The sequence below is a fragment of the Engraulis encrasicolus genome, chromosome 12, assembly GCF_034702125.1.
Source record: "Engraulis encrasicolus isolate BLACKSEA-1 chromosome 12, IST_EnEncr_1.0, whole genome shotgun sequence".
NCBI lineage: Eukaryota > Metazoa > Chordata > Actinopteri > Clupeiformes > Engraulidae > Engraulis > Engraulis encrasicolus.
Genome location: NC_085868.1, coordinates 44760 through 61571, shown reverse-complemented (window position 1 = coordinate 61571; position 16812 = coordinate 44760). Strand labels below are relative to the sequence as shown.

Genomic DNA, 16812 nt, shown 5'->3' with positions numbered 1-16812 from the left:
TCATTAAAAAGAAAAGCATGCCATCTGTGCTGCTCCGGTGTCTTCTCTTCGTTCAAGTTGTATACAATGTTTGAGGATGAAAATGCTCAACATGAAATAGTCCCATCCACCCACTCCTCCTCCTTATTAAAGGAACAGTCCACCTCATTTCAAGAAATTGCTCATGTAGTTAAGTCCCAATAAAATATGATGATACATAGGATTTTTCATCTTTGTGTTTGCATTGTCTAGTTTAACAGTATATCCAAATTAAGCAAATTGAGCAAACAAAATGTCATCAAATGTACTTGTAAACTACTCTAAAATGAATGTAAAATTCACAAGTGCAGAACGACTATTTAAAGGTCCACTTCCAATAAAAAAAAATACTTTACTCACTCCTTTTGAAAAACAGACGGTCACCGCTGGTTAACCCTCTGAGGTCTACGGCCTTTCAGAGGCTTTTAGGCTGCTTGCACCACCCTGACATTTTCAAGTATTTTCAACTAACAGTAAGCATCTATGCAAAAGTGGAATAATATGGTTGTATTCTGAAAAGCCTGACAAGAAATAATCTGAAAGAAAATTGGATGTCATACAAACATGTTTTATTTAAATTGAGTATAAACACAACTGTACAAAAAAACGGGTTTCAGAGGTCTTCAAAAAGTGCAAGAAAACACACAATAAATATATCTAGCCAAGACTTTTGAAGTTTGAATCTTGTAATCAAATGTGTTGACTGCATAAAAGTAAAAAGGGCATTTAGAAATGGTTTGTTGTTTTCATACAAAATGCAAAAAAGAAAGACTATGCCACTGCCACTACCTGTCTCATTTGAATACTAATGAGATAGGTGTGAAAAACCTCTAATGGCCCACACCCCCCTGTCAATCTCCATGTGCTCTGATAGCACACCCAACTGTCACTCTCTTTGTCCTGTGGCAGGACACTGTGTTTTGCCTAGCTGAAAGGGGTGTGTTGTCACCTCTGAATAGCCACTCAAGCACCGGTACTTTACATGTGAATAGTTATAGGTGTGGCTGCTACAGGCAGAGAGTACAGAATATGCGAAGATGTCTTTTCACTTTCTTTAAATTGGGCCTGCTATATAATTTATTTAATATATATATATATTTGAAATCTGGAAGGTCTGAGGTTTCTAATGGTGTGACTTATATGTTTCAATGACAAAAACTCAGAGTTACAGATTTGTTTTTGGAGACATGTCAAATTGCCCTCTGAAGGGCATTCAATCCTCTGTGTGTTAAATAGATATGCAAGGCTTCCTAGTGCAGGGTGTATGCAGGGTTTTAAAAAGTATTAAAAGGTGATAAATTAAAAATCCAAAATTTAATGGCCTTAAAAGTAGTAAATTTGCTCAAAAGGTATTATTTTTTGAAAAAAAGAGGTATTATTTTTTTGTAGTTGAACCATTTTGACAAAAAAAACATTGATTGATTCTGTATCTGAGGGCAGTATGAAGTATGAGGGTAGTCATGGGTACGCGGTTAGGGCGTCAGGATGCCAACCTGCCAGGTTGGTGAGGGGTGTAATTAACCAGTGCTCTCCCCCATCCTCCTCCATGACTGAGGTACCCCTGAGCATGGTACCGTCCCGCCGCACTGCTCCCTTTCGGGCGTCTTTTTGCAAAAAGCGAACGTGTACTGTAATGTTAAGGAGGTAGAAATTACAAAAGATGTCTTGTTAATACTCGCATAGGAGTGTCGTGATGGTTGTAAAAAATATCTAAAGGTAGTGAAAAAGGGTATTAAATGGTAGTAAATTTGACTTAGAGATTGGTGTATATACCCTGTAGTGGTGCGAAAACCTCCCCAAGCTGCGTTTCCCAATTTAGATAAACAACGCAGAGTCAGGAGCCAATCAGGAAGAGCCTGTTTTTGTTACGTCACAGCGAAAAACGGCGTTGCCCACTTGGATCTATTTATGCCCATTTTTTCAGTAAAAACATGTCGACGGCTGGTGGCACGAAACCTAGCTTAGCCTAACTACCAGCTAGCTGCTACTCTCAGTTTATCTCAGATACACACAGAGCAGGAGGAGGGAGGCAATCAGGAAAACCGAATTTTCTCATCACCGGAAATTCCTGTCGTTTGTCTGCAAGCTACTTGACTAGCCCACAAAGACGGCTTGAAACAAAGCAACCAAAACATGTAATTAAAAAACTTTAACAGGGTTCGTACGGTCATGGAAAACCTGGAAAAGTTATGGAATTTAAAAATTCAAATTAGACAGGTCATCAGCTGGAAAAATTAGGCCTTTCGTCCTACCGCACTTTTCTCTGTGGATTACTGACCAGAAGCCCTATTGGAAGAAATTAAAACATGGGGCCACGTCAATTTTTGCTCAGAATTCAATATGGCCGCCATTTTCCAAAATGACTTGTTTTCATGCATTATTACATTGTACTATAAGGTGATATTCATGAAAGATTAACTACTTTCAGCACTATTCTGTCCTATTTCCTTACACATATGTTTACAAAGGTTGACTAAACTAAAACAAATGAAAATAAAGTTGGCCACCTTGCAATATCCAAAGGAAAGTGCTGAAAATAATGATTGAAATGCACATACAGAGTCTATGGCTGGGAAAATTAGGCCTATTGCACAGTGGATTACAGACCAGAAGGCCTATTGAAAAAGATTAAAACGTGGGGCCATCTATGTCCTCGAAAATTCAAAATGTTCTGTTTTTCAGAATGGCAGACTTTCACACATTTTACTCAATACTGTAAGGCCATAATTATCAATAAAGATTACATATTTTTCAGTTAAATTGTCCTATCTCCGTACAGACGTGAGTATAAAGGTTGTCTAGAAAAAGGCATGAATATATATATCTTGCCACTTTGAAATATCCAAAGGAATGTTGTCAAATGATTAAATTTCACACATAGTGGACTGCTGAAAAAAGGCATATTGTCCTGCCAAACTGTGTGCGTGTGCGTGTGCGTGTGCGTGTGCGTGTGCGTGTGCGTGTGCGTGTGCGTGTGCGCGTGTGCGTGTGCGTGTGCGTGTGCGTGTGCGTGTGCGTGCGTGTATGTGTGTGTGCTTGAGTGCGCTTTTCTCAAGTGTGTGTGGCCAGTGTGCTTCTTTACATACACTGACATAGACACAGTAGACCGGATGTGTGTGTGTTGGGAGGGGGTAAGGTGGGGGGGTAGTGTGGACCGAAAGATGTGGAGGAGCGGGGGATGAATAGAGAGGGGCAGAGTGGGGGTGGGGGGAATGAGTCGAGTTGAATAAGGTGTAAGGGGGTGGGGGCAGAATAGTGTGTGGGGGGATGAGTGAGGTGGTGGGGGGGGAATAGTGTGGGGTATTCAGAGGGGCAGAATAGTGTGTGTGTGTGTGTGTGTGTGGGGGGGGGGGGGGGGGGGGGGGGGTAAGTTGAGTTGGGGGGGGGGGGGGTTGACCTGCCAAACTTTTCACATTGTATGGGGGGTGGGCGAGTATTTTGTGGGGGGTTGGGGGGAGAATGAGTCGGGGGGTGAGCGTGGGGGGCAGAATAGTGGGGGGTGATTGAGGGGTGGGGGGGAGATGAGTGAGGGGGTGGGGGAGGCAGAATAGTGTGTGGGGGAAAGACACTGTTGAGCAGGGGAAAGATGAGCGGGGGATACGCGCGGGCACACACGCACGCACACTCACCCTTGCTTTATGCCAAATAAAATGTAGGCCTGAAAAACTTTTGGTCAGTAATCTAATGTGAAAAGTTTGGCAGGTGAATATTTTTCAGCAGTCAGCTGTGTATGTGTAATTCAATCATTTTCTGACAACAATCCTTAGGATATTTCAAAGGGGCAAGATGTATATGAAGAGCTCTTTTTCAAAACGCTATATCCACCATTTTTGACTTTTTGCATTTTAATATTGGAATTGACTATTAAGAAGTCCTATAATCTATGTGTGAATTCTTGCCATTAAAATGTTTCCAGAACATACTTTTTAAACCTCTATAAAATGCATTTTGCAATGCAATTCAATGGAAAGCCCAATACAAAAATGTCAATTAACTAACATTCTATAAAATGGATATATCTCATGTTGGAAAAGAGCCCTTCATATTTACATCATTCTGTTGCCAACCTTTGTACTACTCACGTCTATAGATAGGAGATAGGACAGAATTTCACTGAAAATAGGTTGTCTTTATTGATAATTATGGTCTTAAAGTATTGAGAAAAATGTATGGAAGTCTGCCATTCCAAGTCTGCCAACAGAGAACATTTTGAATTTTGGAGCACATTTGAGATGGCAACCAGCTGGTGAATCTTTTTCAATAGGCCTTCTGGTCTGTAATCCACTGTGAAAACCCTGACAGGACAATAGGCCTCCCAGCCATAGACTCTGTACGTGCATTTCAATCATTATTTTCAGCACTTTCCTTTAGATATTGCAAGGTGGCCAACTTTATTTTCATTTGTTTTAGTTTAGTCAACCTTTGTAAACATGTATGTAAGCAAACAGGACAGAATAGTGCTGAAAGTAGTTAATTGTTCATGAATATCACCTTATAGTAGTACAATGTAATAATGCATGAAAACAAGTCATTTTGGAAAATGGCGGCCATATTGAATTCTGAGCAAAAATTGACGTGGCCCCATGTTTTAATTTCTTCCAATAGGGCTTCTGGTCAGTAATCCACAGAGAAAAGTGCGGTAGGACGAAAGGCCTAATTTTCCCAGCTGATGACCTGTCTAAATTTCCAGGCCTGGAAAAGTTATGGAAAACGTTTTTTTTTGGTAAAAAAGTTTTGGAAAAGTCATTACGCGCCGTAATAAAATGTAAAGCCTGAGTTGTCGTGGAAATGTTGTCTTACGCAGTTTGCACATGCGTAACCCCTTGTTGCCAAATTGAGTCTTTTCAAATAAGACCGGTTTTAGTGGCTCTACGCGATTTTCATGCATTTCTGGTGCTGGAAATCAGTCACATCTGGCAACAGTACTCCTCATTACGCATGAGCTAGATGTAGTATATGCGAGGCGTGGTGAGAGCTGAGTTCTAAACTTCTAACAACTATGTTACGGCTTGCCGTGAAATGTAACTTCAACAACACATGGCTTTCTAAAGATTAAGCTTACCAACAATGGCTAACAAGAGGAGGACGAACATTTTGATGTGTCCGATGTGTGAAGCGCCACTTGTCAGCCACCTGAAGGGCAAGATACAGTGTTGCCTCCAGCTACTAACAGGTTAGCAATTATAAGCGTTTGAGCGGTATATTTAGCGGTTCTACAAAAAATGCCAAAAGGAATACAGCCCTAAGACATGTTTGGTGTGCTAATTTGCCAGATAGAGCCCCAAGTGAACCTTTTATGTTTTCGGTAAGCCCCGTCATTTATATTGATAAGCAAATTGGTGCACCTGCGACTGAATTTGTCCGCTGCGCTGAAAGGTTCATGAAATCTGTAAAGTATGCTGTGTAGATGACCGCGAGCCAAATAATGGCCAATGTCGGCATGACGCGAGTGTTTTGATATGCAAGCGGCAGCGCCAAAAGAGTTACAAAAAAGTAATGTGGCTTTGTTTCAAATCAGTCAGATCGTTGCAACACAAAATGAGGCTCACTGTCACATCACGTTGAGTGGGCGTCACACTATGCTACGACCACGAGCAGTGCACTCTTTCCACCTTTTTCTGACTCCATCAACGACCACAACAAATGACAACAATCATTCTTACAGGCGCTTTGGACTGTTGTGCTTAGGCAGGTGTAGAAGTAGACTCAATGTTTTCTAAATTACTCGGGCAGAATGAGCATCTACCTCCATGGGCACGACATGTTGATAAAAATACAAAATTGTCTTCATGATGGTTTCACGACCTAATTTCCTATTGGCCTATTAATTTTCATTTCTTACTCAAGGCCTACACCAGAAGTGAATACTATAAAATACAATATTAGTGACATTACATTACATATTACAATATTAGTTACATATTTATAATATAGGCCATGTAATTTATAAAATAATATGTCCCCACCCCGCGCACCGGCGATTGGTCATTGTTTTTTTTGGTCCTGGAAATTTAGTTGTTTAATGTTTTGGAAAAGTCATGGAAAAGTCATGGAAAACAATTGGTGAAAGTGTATGAACCCTGTTTAAACAGCAAGGCTGAATGTGGATCAGATGGACAATTTGCCTATCCCAACCTGTCCCCTACTCACAGGCACTAATCGGCAACTAAACGTTTTGAATTTGTTGTTGTATCCAGGTGAAGTCGGCGGCATCGTACGCACTGGGCAGCATCGCGGTGGGCAACCTGCCCGAGTACCTGCCCTTTGTGCTGCAAGAGATCTCCGGCCAGCCCAAGCGCCAGTACCTGCTGCTCCACTCCCTCAAGGAGATCATCGGCTCGGCCGCCGTGGCCGGACTGCGGCCCTACGTGGAGAGTGTCTGGTCGCTGCTGCTCACGCACTGCGAGTGCACAGAGGAAGGAACGCGCAACGTGGTGGCCGAGTGTCTAGGGAAACTGACACTGATCGATCCAGAGACGCTGCTGCCTAGGCTCAAGGGCTACCTGCTGTCTGGTAAGATGCGTGACATTTATGCATAGCCGTTCATGCACGCGCGCACGCACGCACGCACGCACGCACGCACGCACGCACGCACGCACGCACGCACGCACACACACACACACACACACACACACACACACACACACACACACACACACACACACACAGACACACAGACTGTAGCGATGATAAAACTCTGTTCTTAAATTGAACTTGATGCATGTGTCTTTCAGGATCTTCGTATGCTAGAAGCTCTGTTGTGACTGCTGTCAAGTTCACCATCTCAGACCACCCACAGACGATCGACCCGCTACTTAAAAACTGCATAGGTAGGTACTCATTCTTCATCTTTGGATAGAGTTTTGACATCTTAACGCATATTTTATATAATTTTTTTTCAATGTTGTTGCCGTAAGCACATTTCTGGTGCATTTCGACATTTTGGCGGCACACAGAGGCATGCAGCGCAACTACCTGTGCGGTACGAGGTATTGGAGCACAGGAATAATTGCAAAAAGTGCAGCCAGTTAAATGTGGATTTGAATGGTGAGGCGTGTGATTTCAAAGAAGAAAGAAAGCCACTTCAACCATGTTATTGTTGAGACACAGTGGCAGCTGGTTAAAATGAAACGGACTCATAGAACTGCTGGAATTACAACGAAATTGGATGCCCATCAGCAGTATTATTTCAAGTATTGGCAGCTATTAAACATTGAATATTTTCAGGACTAGAACATCTGCGATGTGTCTTCTCGCATTTGTTGGGAACGTCTTCACCGCAAAGCATCTTGTCTTTCTCTTTTAACTAAGGCCACTATAAAAACAATTAGCAGGTGAATTTCTAAGTGAGTATTAGCTACAGATTATTCATACATGTAGCATGTGTATGCATGCGTCATCTTTCATATCTTTCACCCAACATTTACGTTTATTTCTCAGCAGCCTTGACTTATACTGTTAGATTTCCAAACCAAACGGTGACTGTATCATAGGTGTGCACAGAGAGGAACGTGGTGGTGCTAAAGCCCTACTGGACAAAAAAACCCTTTTTGAGTTCTTTTGTGGATTTTTTTTTTTTTAGAATGTACTGTGGTCCATGTTGACGTGATCATCTACGGTAAAACTGATAACATCAATATCCTAGTCAGTTACATATGCCCTCCGCCCCCATCTCGAGCACCTGATCCCCAAAATGTCTGTACCCCAGTGGATTGGACAGCACGGTAAAAAAGTAACAACATTATCCTTTGTTGAACACCAAACACACTGTAGTCTCTGCTTAATTCAATAGGGCCTTTGTCTACATGTCAAATTTGGGTGTGCATGTAGATTAGCGCATGTTTAAGTTACACCTCGTTTGCATATTGAAACATGACATTCATTAAAGAAAACTTTTAATATAAAAAACCCTGTACTGCACCGTAAGTGATGAAGAGGAAAATTTGTGTAGTGAGGCATGCAAGTTTTATTTTATAGCCAATCTACCAGTATTTTCTCGCTTGAAAAAACACACTCATTTTTGAATGAAAAAACCCATGAAAATTGGGCCCTGAACTAAATTATTTGTGGTAAATCTGTGTTAATGGCCCTTTGAGCTATCTAAGAATGTTGAATAACAACTTTTCCTATAAAAATATTTGCCTCACACCTACTTTTATGTTCAATTTATCAAGATATTAGCAAATTAGCCTAGGCGTTTTTAGTATTATAGTGTCCACTTTTTCAAGACCCAAAATTGATGCATTAATGACATTTGAAAATTGTCAAACATTGCTTTTCTGACTCTTAAGGGTCTAAGTAAAGTTTAAGTAAAGTTTTACAAATCCCCACAAAAATTGAACGAACACATATATCTAAACATAGTGTACCTGACTATAACCAATAACAACTAATTCTCTTAATCTTGCCGTACTCACAAGTAGTTGTAGAGTGAAGCATGTATGTCCACAACCTCCTCAGTGACCCCAGAGAGTAATGTGGTGATTCATTTATTAGCTCGCTGTTGCAATGCAGCCATTTTTTAATGGAACGGGGCTTCAGCTAGCACAGAGAGAAGCTCCCTTAACTTTTGACAGTAACACACAGACACACAGCCACCAAAATGCGTACCACTCTTGACTCTACCTCCAAACACAATGGCCAGTGTCATTTATGTTCATACTTTTGTCGACAACGGCATCACCGATCCATAACACGCAGTTTAGTTATCTTCACATGTCTCTCTGCTCATGGAGCCTCATAATGTGCACGGTGGCTTGCCGCGTAGCTCTAGTTGTTTGCACAGGAGGCTATACCTGTCTGGCGTGCGTGCCGACTTGGGCAAGAAACTAGGAGCCCAAGACCTGCCCCCTTCTTCTTCTGATTGGTTAATAATGTTATCTTCATAGCGCTCCTTTGCGATCATTGGCTGACAAACGTAAGAGGGATTTTGATTGGCTTTTTTAAATATATTTATTTACCGTCAATTCATTTGAGTGCTTTTTCAACCTACGGTCAATCGCCACAAGCCGGAAATCCGGCCGGGGGCCGGAATACTTTAATCCCTGCTTAGTTTGGCAAAAAAGTTCTCATGCTTATAAAAACGTATTGTACGATATATTGACTTACTGAATATTGTGACAGCCCTATCTAGGACTCAATGTTAACTGCTAGCTTGGAGGTAAAATTTGCACTGCCATACCCAGAGAAAGGTTGAAAGTACAGGAGAACGGTAAAACCCAATTATTTAACTCCAAGGGAGGTGTAAAATAAGCTTATTTCCAAAAATGGGACAGTATCACTTTAAAAAGAGAAATACTGCACACAATAACAAAATTACTTTGGCGTGTATTAAGTCCGACATTTGGTAATACTTAATATGAGGACTGCATAAAACTGTAATTTTATACTGCCGTGCAATGCAGGTTTCCCCCCACATGGTATTTACAAGGCATTACATCAAAACACATTGCACAGTCAACTCTACTTCACCCCAACCAGTTTTAATTTCGTCAAACAGGACAATGACGAAAATATTTCGTCAACGCCCCTTTTTCCCGTGACGATGACGAGACGATGACGCACAAAAATTGCTTCCAGAACATAAAAATATGACGAAAATAAAAAAATGATTTTCATTAATGAGACTAAGACGAGACAAAATTTACAGGCCATGGACGAATGGACATTAAAAATTTGATTGTTTAAAATTAATTTTTAATTGTTATTGTTTCTTGAACTTCATAGAAGATTACGCGCTGTTGCCCTGTTTGTTTCTGCAGGCAGTGCTTGGCACTGGTGCGGCTCGATCAGTAGTAGCCTAGTTCAGTGAGTCCTGTTCAGTTGAGTTTAGGCCCTAAAATGTTTCCCAGAAAGAGAAAAAGAAAGAGCCGACGTTGAGGCACGTGTTAATTTTGAAACATGTTCAACATCCCTTTTGTCCATAACGAAGACGTGTGTGTTTGTGCAGTCATGATAATAGTGGTACCGTCACTCGCGCCAATCTTCCTCTGATGCTGTCATTTTAAACCTCCTCGAGCTTCCTCTCTTCTCCTTTCCACTTACGCATACGCCGACGTCCGTTGTCTGGTCTTTTGTAATGTTGGCTATATTGGCGGTTTAACCGTATGAATAGGCAGTTTGCAAGCAAATCATGAAGATCCGATACATGCATTTATTTAGATCAGACACACCGGGAGACGTTTAAGGGATGCGCGCGCTACAGGGGAAACGTTGTTTAAGTAGTCTAAACAGAGGCACGGCTACTGTAGTTTTGATAAGAATCAATGTGTGGGCGATCAGGGTTTAAAGTGTGGAGAATTGAAACTTGTTCCCGTCGAGGGCAACACTAAAAGACCCAAGGCAGTCGACATCCCTTCCATGCGATGCGTATTACAATAGTGTCTCCCAGACATCCCAAGTTCTAAAAACTCATTGCTTAAACTTGGAGATGCTTCGACCCCCGACATCCCGACAAACAAAACAGCATTAGTATTCAACCATTGTTTGTCAATGTCCTTTCAGTCGTCCAGTCTGCATAGAACAACTGCCTACTTTTTCCCCAGGACTTTTGCTGGGCGTCCTACGAAGTGCGCGTAATCTATTTGAAGTATTCCAGGAATGACGCACGAGCCATTGTCTTTCTCTGTCCCGCATTGCCAATCGAAATAACGCGAACTTGCAAAGTCTAAAATCAGGAATATTTTATCTGAGTCGCGGCCACCGGGGAGCCACTAAAATATAGCCATCAAATATCAGGGAAATTTCTTGGACTTCATTGGGATGTCTGGTCTTCACACTGCCTGCAATCTGCAGGCTATAAGTCACGCGGTCAGGTGAAGAAGAGCTTGTAGCCTACGTGATCAAATTCTAAAGCAAATAATACGTAGCAGCTTCTAATGCCTAATGCGAGAGAGAGAGAGAGCGAGAGAGAGAGAGAGAGCGAGAGAGAGCGAGAGAGAGAGAGAGAGAGAGAGAGAGAGAGAGACCTGCACCTGGAAGTGTGTGTGTAATCTAGTAATAATTTGTGTAATAATTTGACTAAAATGACGAAAATGTGAAATGTTGACGAAAATGACTGAAATTTGACTATGACTAAAATTAATTTTCGTCATTTAGACGAAGACTAAGACTAAATTGTGAAGGCAATGACTAAATTTGACAAAGACTAAAATTGATTTTCGTCATTGTGACTAAGACTAAATTTAAAAAAGCTGACGAAATTAACACTGACCCCAACCAAGGGGTTCACGGGCACTAGAGGTGTCCCGATCCGATATCTGGATCGGATCGGCCGCTGATATAGGCAAAAAATGCGTATCGGGATCGGATCGCCAAGCACGAAAAAATCCGACCCAGAATCCATTTCTTTCCAAAGTCCGGTCCGTGTTTTCCGGCTCACCCGCAATCCATTCCAGTTTTTACTATGGTTGTTCTTAAACTCCGGTCCGCATTTTCCAGCACACCTTCAGCTCTCGTCAGACTCAGCTCACACGTGGGAGCAGTTGCCTCAGCTCGCATTCGGCTCTCACAGTGCAGGCAGAGTAAGTTTTTCAGTCTGTGGTTTCAAAGAGCTTTAAACTGTCTTAAGTGTCCGTGAACAGTCTAGACACACAGAATTGCGCGCTTCATGCCACTCTGCCTGCGTTTCAGATGGCATTTCAGTAACAAGCGCTAATGTTTGGCTACAAAAACTGAAAGTTCAGATTTCTCATGCTTCTCTCCGAGGCACCGCTTTCCTCTCTGTCCCACGACGTGTGTGTGTGTGTGTGTGTGTGTGTGTGTGTGTGTGTGTGTGTGTGTGTGTGTGTGTGTGTGTGTGTGTGTGTGTGTGTGTGTGTGTGTGTGTGTGTGTGTGTGTGTGAGTGTGTGTGAGAGAGAGTGTGTGTTTTAATATTGACAATGGCGTCTTGCTAAGATGCTAAGCAGATGTTAAATTAGCTAATCACATGGAGGAGCAAAAGCATACGGTGGAAAATGATATTGTTAAATGTTATTGTGTCCACTGACCTGAGTAGCCTAAATAAATATTATAGTAGCCTACTCGACAATGGTTGTGTTTATTTCATTAGTTTATGATTTATTTTAGGTATTTATCTGATTCCATTTTGATTAATTTGTAGCAGTTGTTTAGTTGTGATTGTTTATTGGCATTAATCTAGGCTGGATTAGGCTACCTATGGCATAATGATGGAGGATCTTAGGCTACTTTGGGCCTCCAGTAGCCTAGGTATGCCTACTGTGTGTCTGCTCTAGACAACTTCTCCTCTTGGAATTTTCTTTACTTTTTTGTCTATGTAAATGTAAACTCGTCCTGAATTGTCAACATGCTGGCAGCCTACAAAAAAACCCACCTTTGCATGGAAAACAGATGAATACTTCAACTGCTTAAATAAGCATTCACTTACAGTTTAGAATATTATTTGCACTGATGGATTTTCAATGGTTTACATCGAATCTGGTTGAAGAGTAGAGCACTGGTGGCATTTTTGTTTTGTTTGTGTAGTTAATTGACTATTATCTATTTATTATATTTGTATTTAAAGTGGAAATGAAGCACTGACAACTATTATCATTTTTTGGCGGCTTATTTATTTTCATAAACGAATGGATGTTCGTTGGACTGCACTTTTAAGTAGTTTTGCTGAAAAATGACGTTATTACCGAGTTTCGCCACAAGGGCGCAGCCATGTTCGCCGCCTACGTAACGCGAATGGTACAAGTTGGTGGCTAATGTAACCTTCCATTCACTTAACGTTAGTGTGTGCTAACTACAGCGCTAACTGACTCTAATCGTGGCAGTAAAATTGAAGAAGGACGAGGGGTTCATTTTACATTGTCCCTGGGTCTTCTATGTTATAGACCTACTATCAGATGAAAGAGAAATGCCAAGTGTCATTATCACTGTGTGTCAAAAAGCCTTTGCTACGAGCATGGTGGGATAGCTGCAGCCATCCACCCATTGCATCCACCATAGGACAGGAGTCAGGACTGTGGGGCTGCTCGCTCTCATAGGTTTGTAGTGACAGACAGTCACCAATAATAAATGTAACGTCTTTTTCCTGCATTGTTTGACGCTAATCTGAAAGCCCATGTCGTTAAATTAGCTATGTGGTCCAATTCAGCACTGTAGTAGAAAATAACAAAATTGGCGGAAGTTTGGAAAGCTTTGTGAAGGGAAGGGAGGCAGCCTGTGTGTGTGGCTATCCCATCCCCTCTCTCGTCTCGCTCTCTGAGTCGGAGGAGCTTTGAGGATTTGAAGTTGATGCCACGGGAAATGAGACCATCATGTCCTAACTTAAGTTATGGCATGCTTATTAAAGTAGCTGCATCTATTGTATTAAACTATTTTGTTATAAAAGCCGCGAATGCATCCTCAAACTGGCTGGATTGGATTTGACTGGATAACACCGATAAACGTGGGCACGTGAAGTAAAAATAATTCAGGTGCTTGGAAAATGTTGGCGAAATCATCGGAAGACGAAATGCAGGGAACTGCAACATTGCACAATTATGAAAGTGATCATGTTGGCTCATGAATTTGTTAAAGCCTGGTCACCTTAGCAAAAAAGCTGCTTAGTTTACCTGTGGTTCATGTGATGGGATGTCTTGTCTGCCTTCATGCCTCATATTTGTTCTGTCCCACCCAAACACGTATTCTTGCTTCATTTGGGTTAAGCAAATAAGCTCATAATCAGCCATGCAAGGCCGAAATGTTTAATTCACTACTATCATAACAGCAGTAGAATAGAGGACTACCATTCGCGTGACGTCACCCGCTGTTGGCTGGAAACGTTAACAGAAACGTTACGTGTTTGTGCTTTATTTTTTTTATTAACGGCTTAAATTTCAGACTTAAAAAAAATATATACTTGCTGGCTTATCTTACTGGTGTTAGACCCCTATATTAGGTCACTGCTTCATTTCGTCTTTAACAGGTTTCTCATTACAAACCATTGTGTATTTCTCAAATTCACCTAATTCAGCTGGCTAGTAATATAGTAGTAGTAGTATCAAGAGTAAACCCCTTTTCAACATGAGTGTGACAAGAAAGTAAGTAGGCTAAATAACTATCAATTTGAATACTCCGATAGGCCGGTATCAGTATCGGGCTGTATCGGATCGGAAGTGAAATAAAATATCGGTATCGGATCGGAAGTGCAAAAACCTGGATCGGGACATCTGTAACGGACACCACCATCTGCCAGATAAGTGGGACCTATAGTCCATGGCTTGAGTTCATCATTTGGCTTACGCACGTTTAACCACAGCTTTTCATTTAGCAGGGTGTAGGATGAGCCACTATCCAACATTGCTGGACCCTTCCAGGACTCGATCTTCAGTGGAACAGTTAACTGCAGAGGCACACTCAGAGTACCAGATGGAAGAGAGTCGTCTGTGAGATTATCATGACCAACTGAAACAGCAGCTTGTGTGTCAGCAGCGCTTGAACCTGGTTGAGGTGGAGAAGATTTATAGGGCTTTTTGTGACTAGAAGTCATTTGGGAGCAAGAGGCAGGTGCGTGCGACCCCTTACAACGCCAACAGTATGGTTGGGGTGGCTTAGACGTGGATGGCGAACTCTGTGCAGGGTTGGGTAGTCGGGGCTGGGGAGCAGACTGGATCTTTGGTTCATATTGACGCTGATTCTCCTTGTCTCTCTCCAATTGTTGCCCCAGGCGGACCAAACCATCCACAGTCTTGACACCGTTGCTTCTCAATTGACTTGCAAGTTGAAGGTTGATGTTCTTTAGGATCAACTTAATGACTTCCTCCTGAATTGCGGGCTTCCAACGTTTGCATAGGGCGCGATACATATAGGCGAAGTCCCGGATGCTTTCATTCTCCCGTTGAACACGAGTCCTCACTCTTCCTGCAAGTTCATCCTCATAATTCTCTGAGAGAAATGCAGACAGAAAGCTGCGCTCAAAAGCACTCCATGCTGCAATGTCAGCCCTAGCAACGTCCCACCAATCTCTTGCAGTTCCATGTAACACATTTCTCAGGGTGGCAAGCAGCTCCTCATCAGAAAGAGGATGCAAGGCCAGATAATCATGACACTTTTCAAGATACAGTAGGGGGTCTGAGGTGTCCTCTGCTCTCCCAAAAGAAGGAAATTGAATTTTAATAGGTTTCTTTCCAGTATAAGGCCCTCGTGGCGGCCTAGACATGTTCGTTTCATCAGGGGAACAAAATGATGGACCTGAATTCATGGTGGACTGGAGTGGTGGCCTGTCACTGGGCAGTTGGGGAGCTGGGCATTGATCATCCGTTGTGCATACATACGGTGAGGATGGGTTTTTCTGAGCAGACACATTAGGAGTCTTTCCACCTACTTCCATTGTAGACTAGAGCTGGGCAATACAGCTCCAGGCCACTTTATTAGAATAGCATGAAAAAGTTGATTTATTTCCATAATTCCATCAATAATGTTAAACTGTCATGGATTATAGATTCATGGCCCAGTTTTTTAACTATTCCAATCATTAAATTGTTTGTTTTTACACATTTTGGTCTTCCAGCTAAAAAAAAAACATGAATTGGGGAATTCACATCATTAGAATATTGTAATAAAATCACAATTTTCTTCATCAAAATTTGTTTCACATCAGTGCACATCAAATCAGTTGAACTTTGGTACTTTCTACACAACATGCAATGTTCAATACTTGGTTAGGACTCTCTCTGTCTTAATATTATTAATAATAACGGCCATGATGCGTTTAACATTGAAGTCAATGGCAGAAACAGTGCATGGGAGTAATGGAAGGCCAGATATCCTTGATGCTTTGCCATCAGCTGTTTTTGTATAGCTGACCTGGTGTCCCACACTTCACTCTTCAATATACCCTGTAGATTTCCATGCCACGTTTTGTCGCTAACTCACCGGTTTAATTCTAAATCACCAGAAATGAAACCCCATTGAAAATGAATGGGGTTTTATTTCTGGTGAGTTAGAATTAAACTGGCGAGTTAACACCAAAACGTAGCATGGGTATCTACGGGTATATTGAAGAGTGAAGTGTGGGACACCAGGTCAACAAACAAGAATAGCTGACGGCAAAGCATCAAGGATATCTGGCCTTCCATTACTCCCATGCACTGTTTTTGCCATTGACTTCAATGTTAAACGCATCATGGGCGTTATTAAGACAGAGAGAGTCCTAACCAAGTATTGAACATTGCATGTTATGTAGAAAGTACCAAATTTCAACTGATTTGATGTGCACTGATGTGAAACGAATTTTGATGAAGAAAATTGTGATTTTATTACAATATTCTAATAATGCGAATTTCCCAATTCATGGGTTTTTTGAGCTGGAAGGCCAAATTATGTAAAAAGAAAAACTTGAATGATTGGAATAGTTAAACAACTGGGCCATGCATCTACAATCCATGACAGTTTAACATTATTGATGGAATTATGGAAATAAATCAACTCTTTCATGCTATTCTAATAAAGTGGCCTGGAGCTGTATCTAGGGCCAATCCACCCAGACGTTGCGTGCAGTGACCAAGGTTAGCCTGCAGGGGGCTCCAGGAATTAGCATTCATTGATAATGAACCGAGCTGCTGCATGCAATCATTAAGTCTTGAATGAATCTTGTGCAACGATGTGGCTAACGGTGCAAGCACAGTGTTCAAATCTTTGAGAACTTCAGCATGATGATATTTCAGACGTCAGTTTAAAGTTGCTGTTAATTCTGTCCGCACATAATCCAATTGCTGTCTCAACATATGTTTCATATCCTCTGCCCCCTTCACAGACATGTTTGTGACTTGTCGTGTGTGAACATCCATTTCTTTCCGCATCTC

At 41.7% G+C, this 16812-nt stretch overlaps 1 protein-coding gene across 1 annotated transcript in view; it reads left to right on the top strand.

Moving 5' to 3' along the window:
• cand1 (cullin-associated and neddylation-dissociated 1) overlaps nt 1–16812 on the top strand; it is a 136211-nt gene that overhangs the window by 100509 nt on the left and 18890 nt on the right. The window contains exons 16-17 of the mRNA XM_063211447.1: nt 6216–6531; nt 6753–6848. Of these exons, the coding sequence (XP_063067517.1) occupies nt 6216–6531; nt 6753–6848 (412 nt within the window). The remainder of the gene's footprint in view (nt 1–6215; nt 6532–6752; nt 6849–16812) is intronic.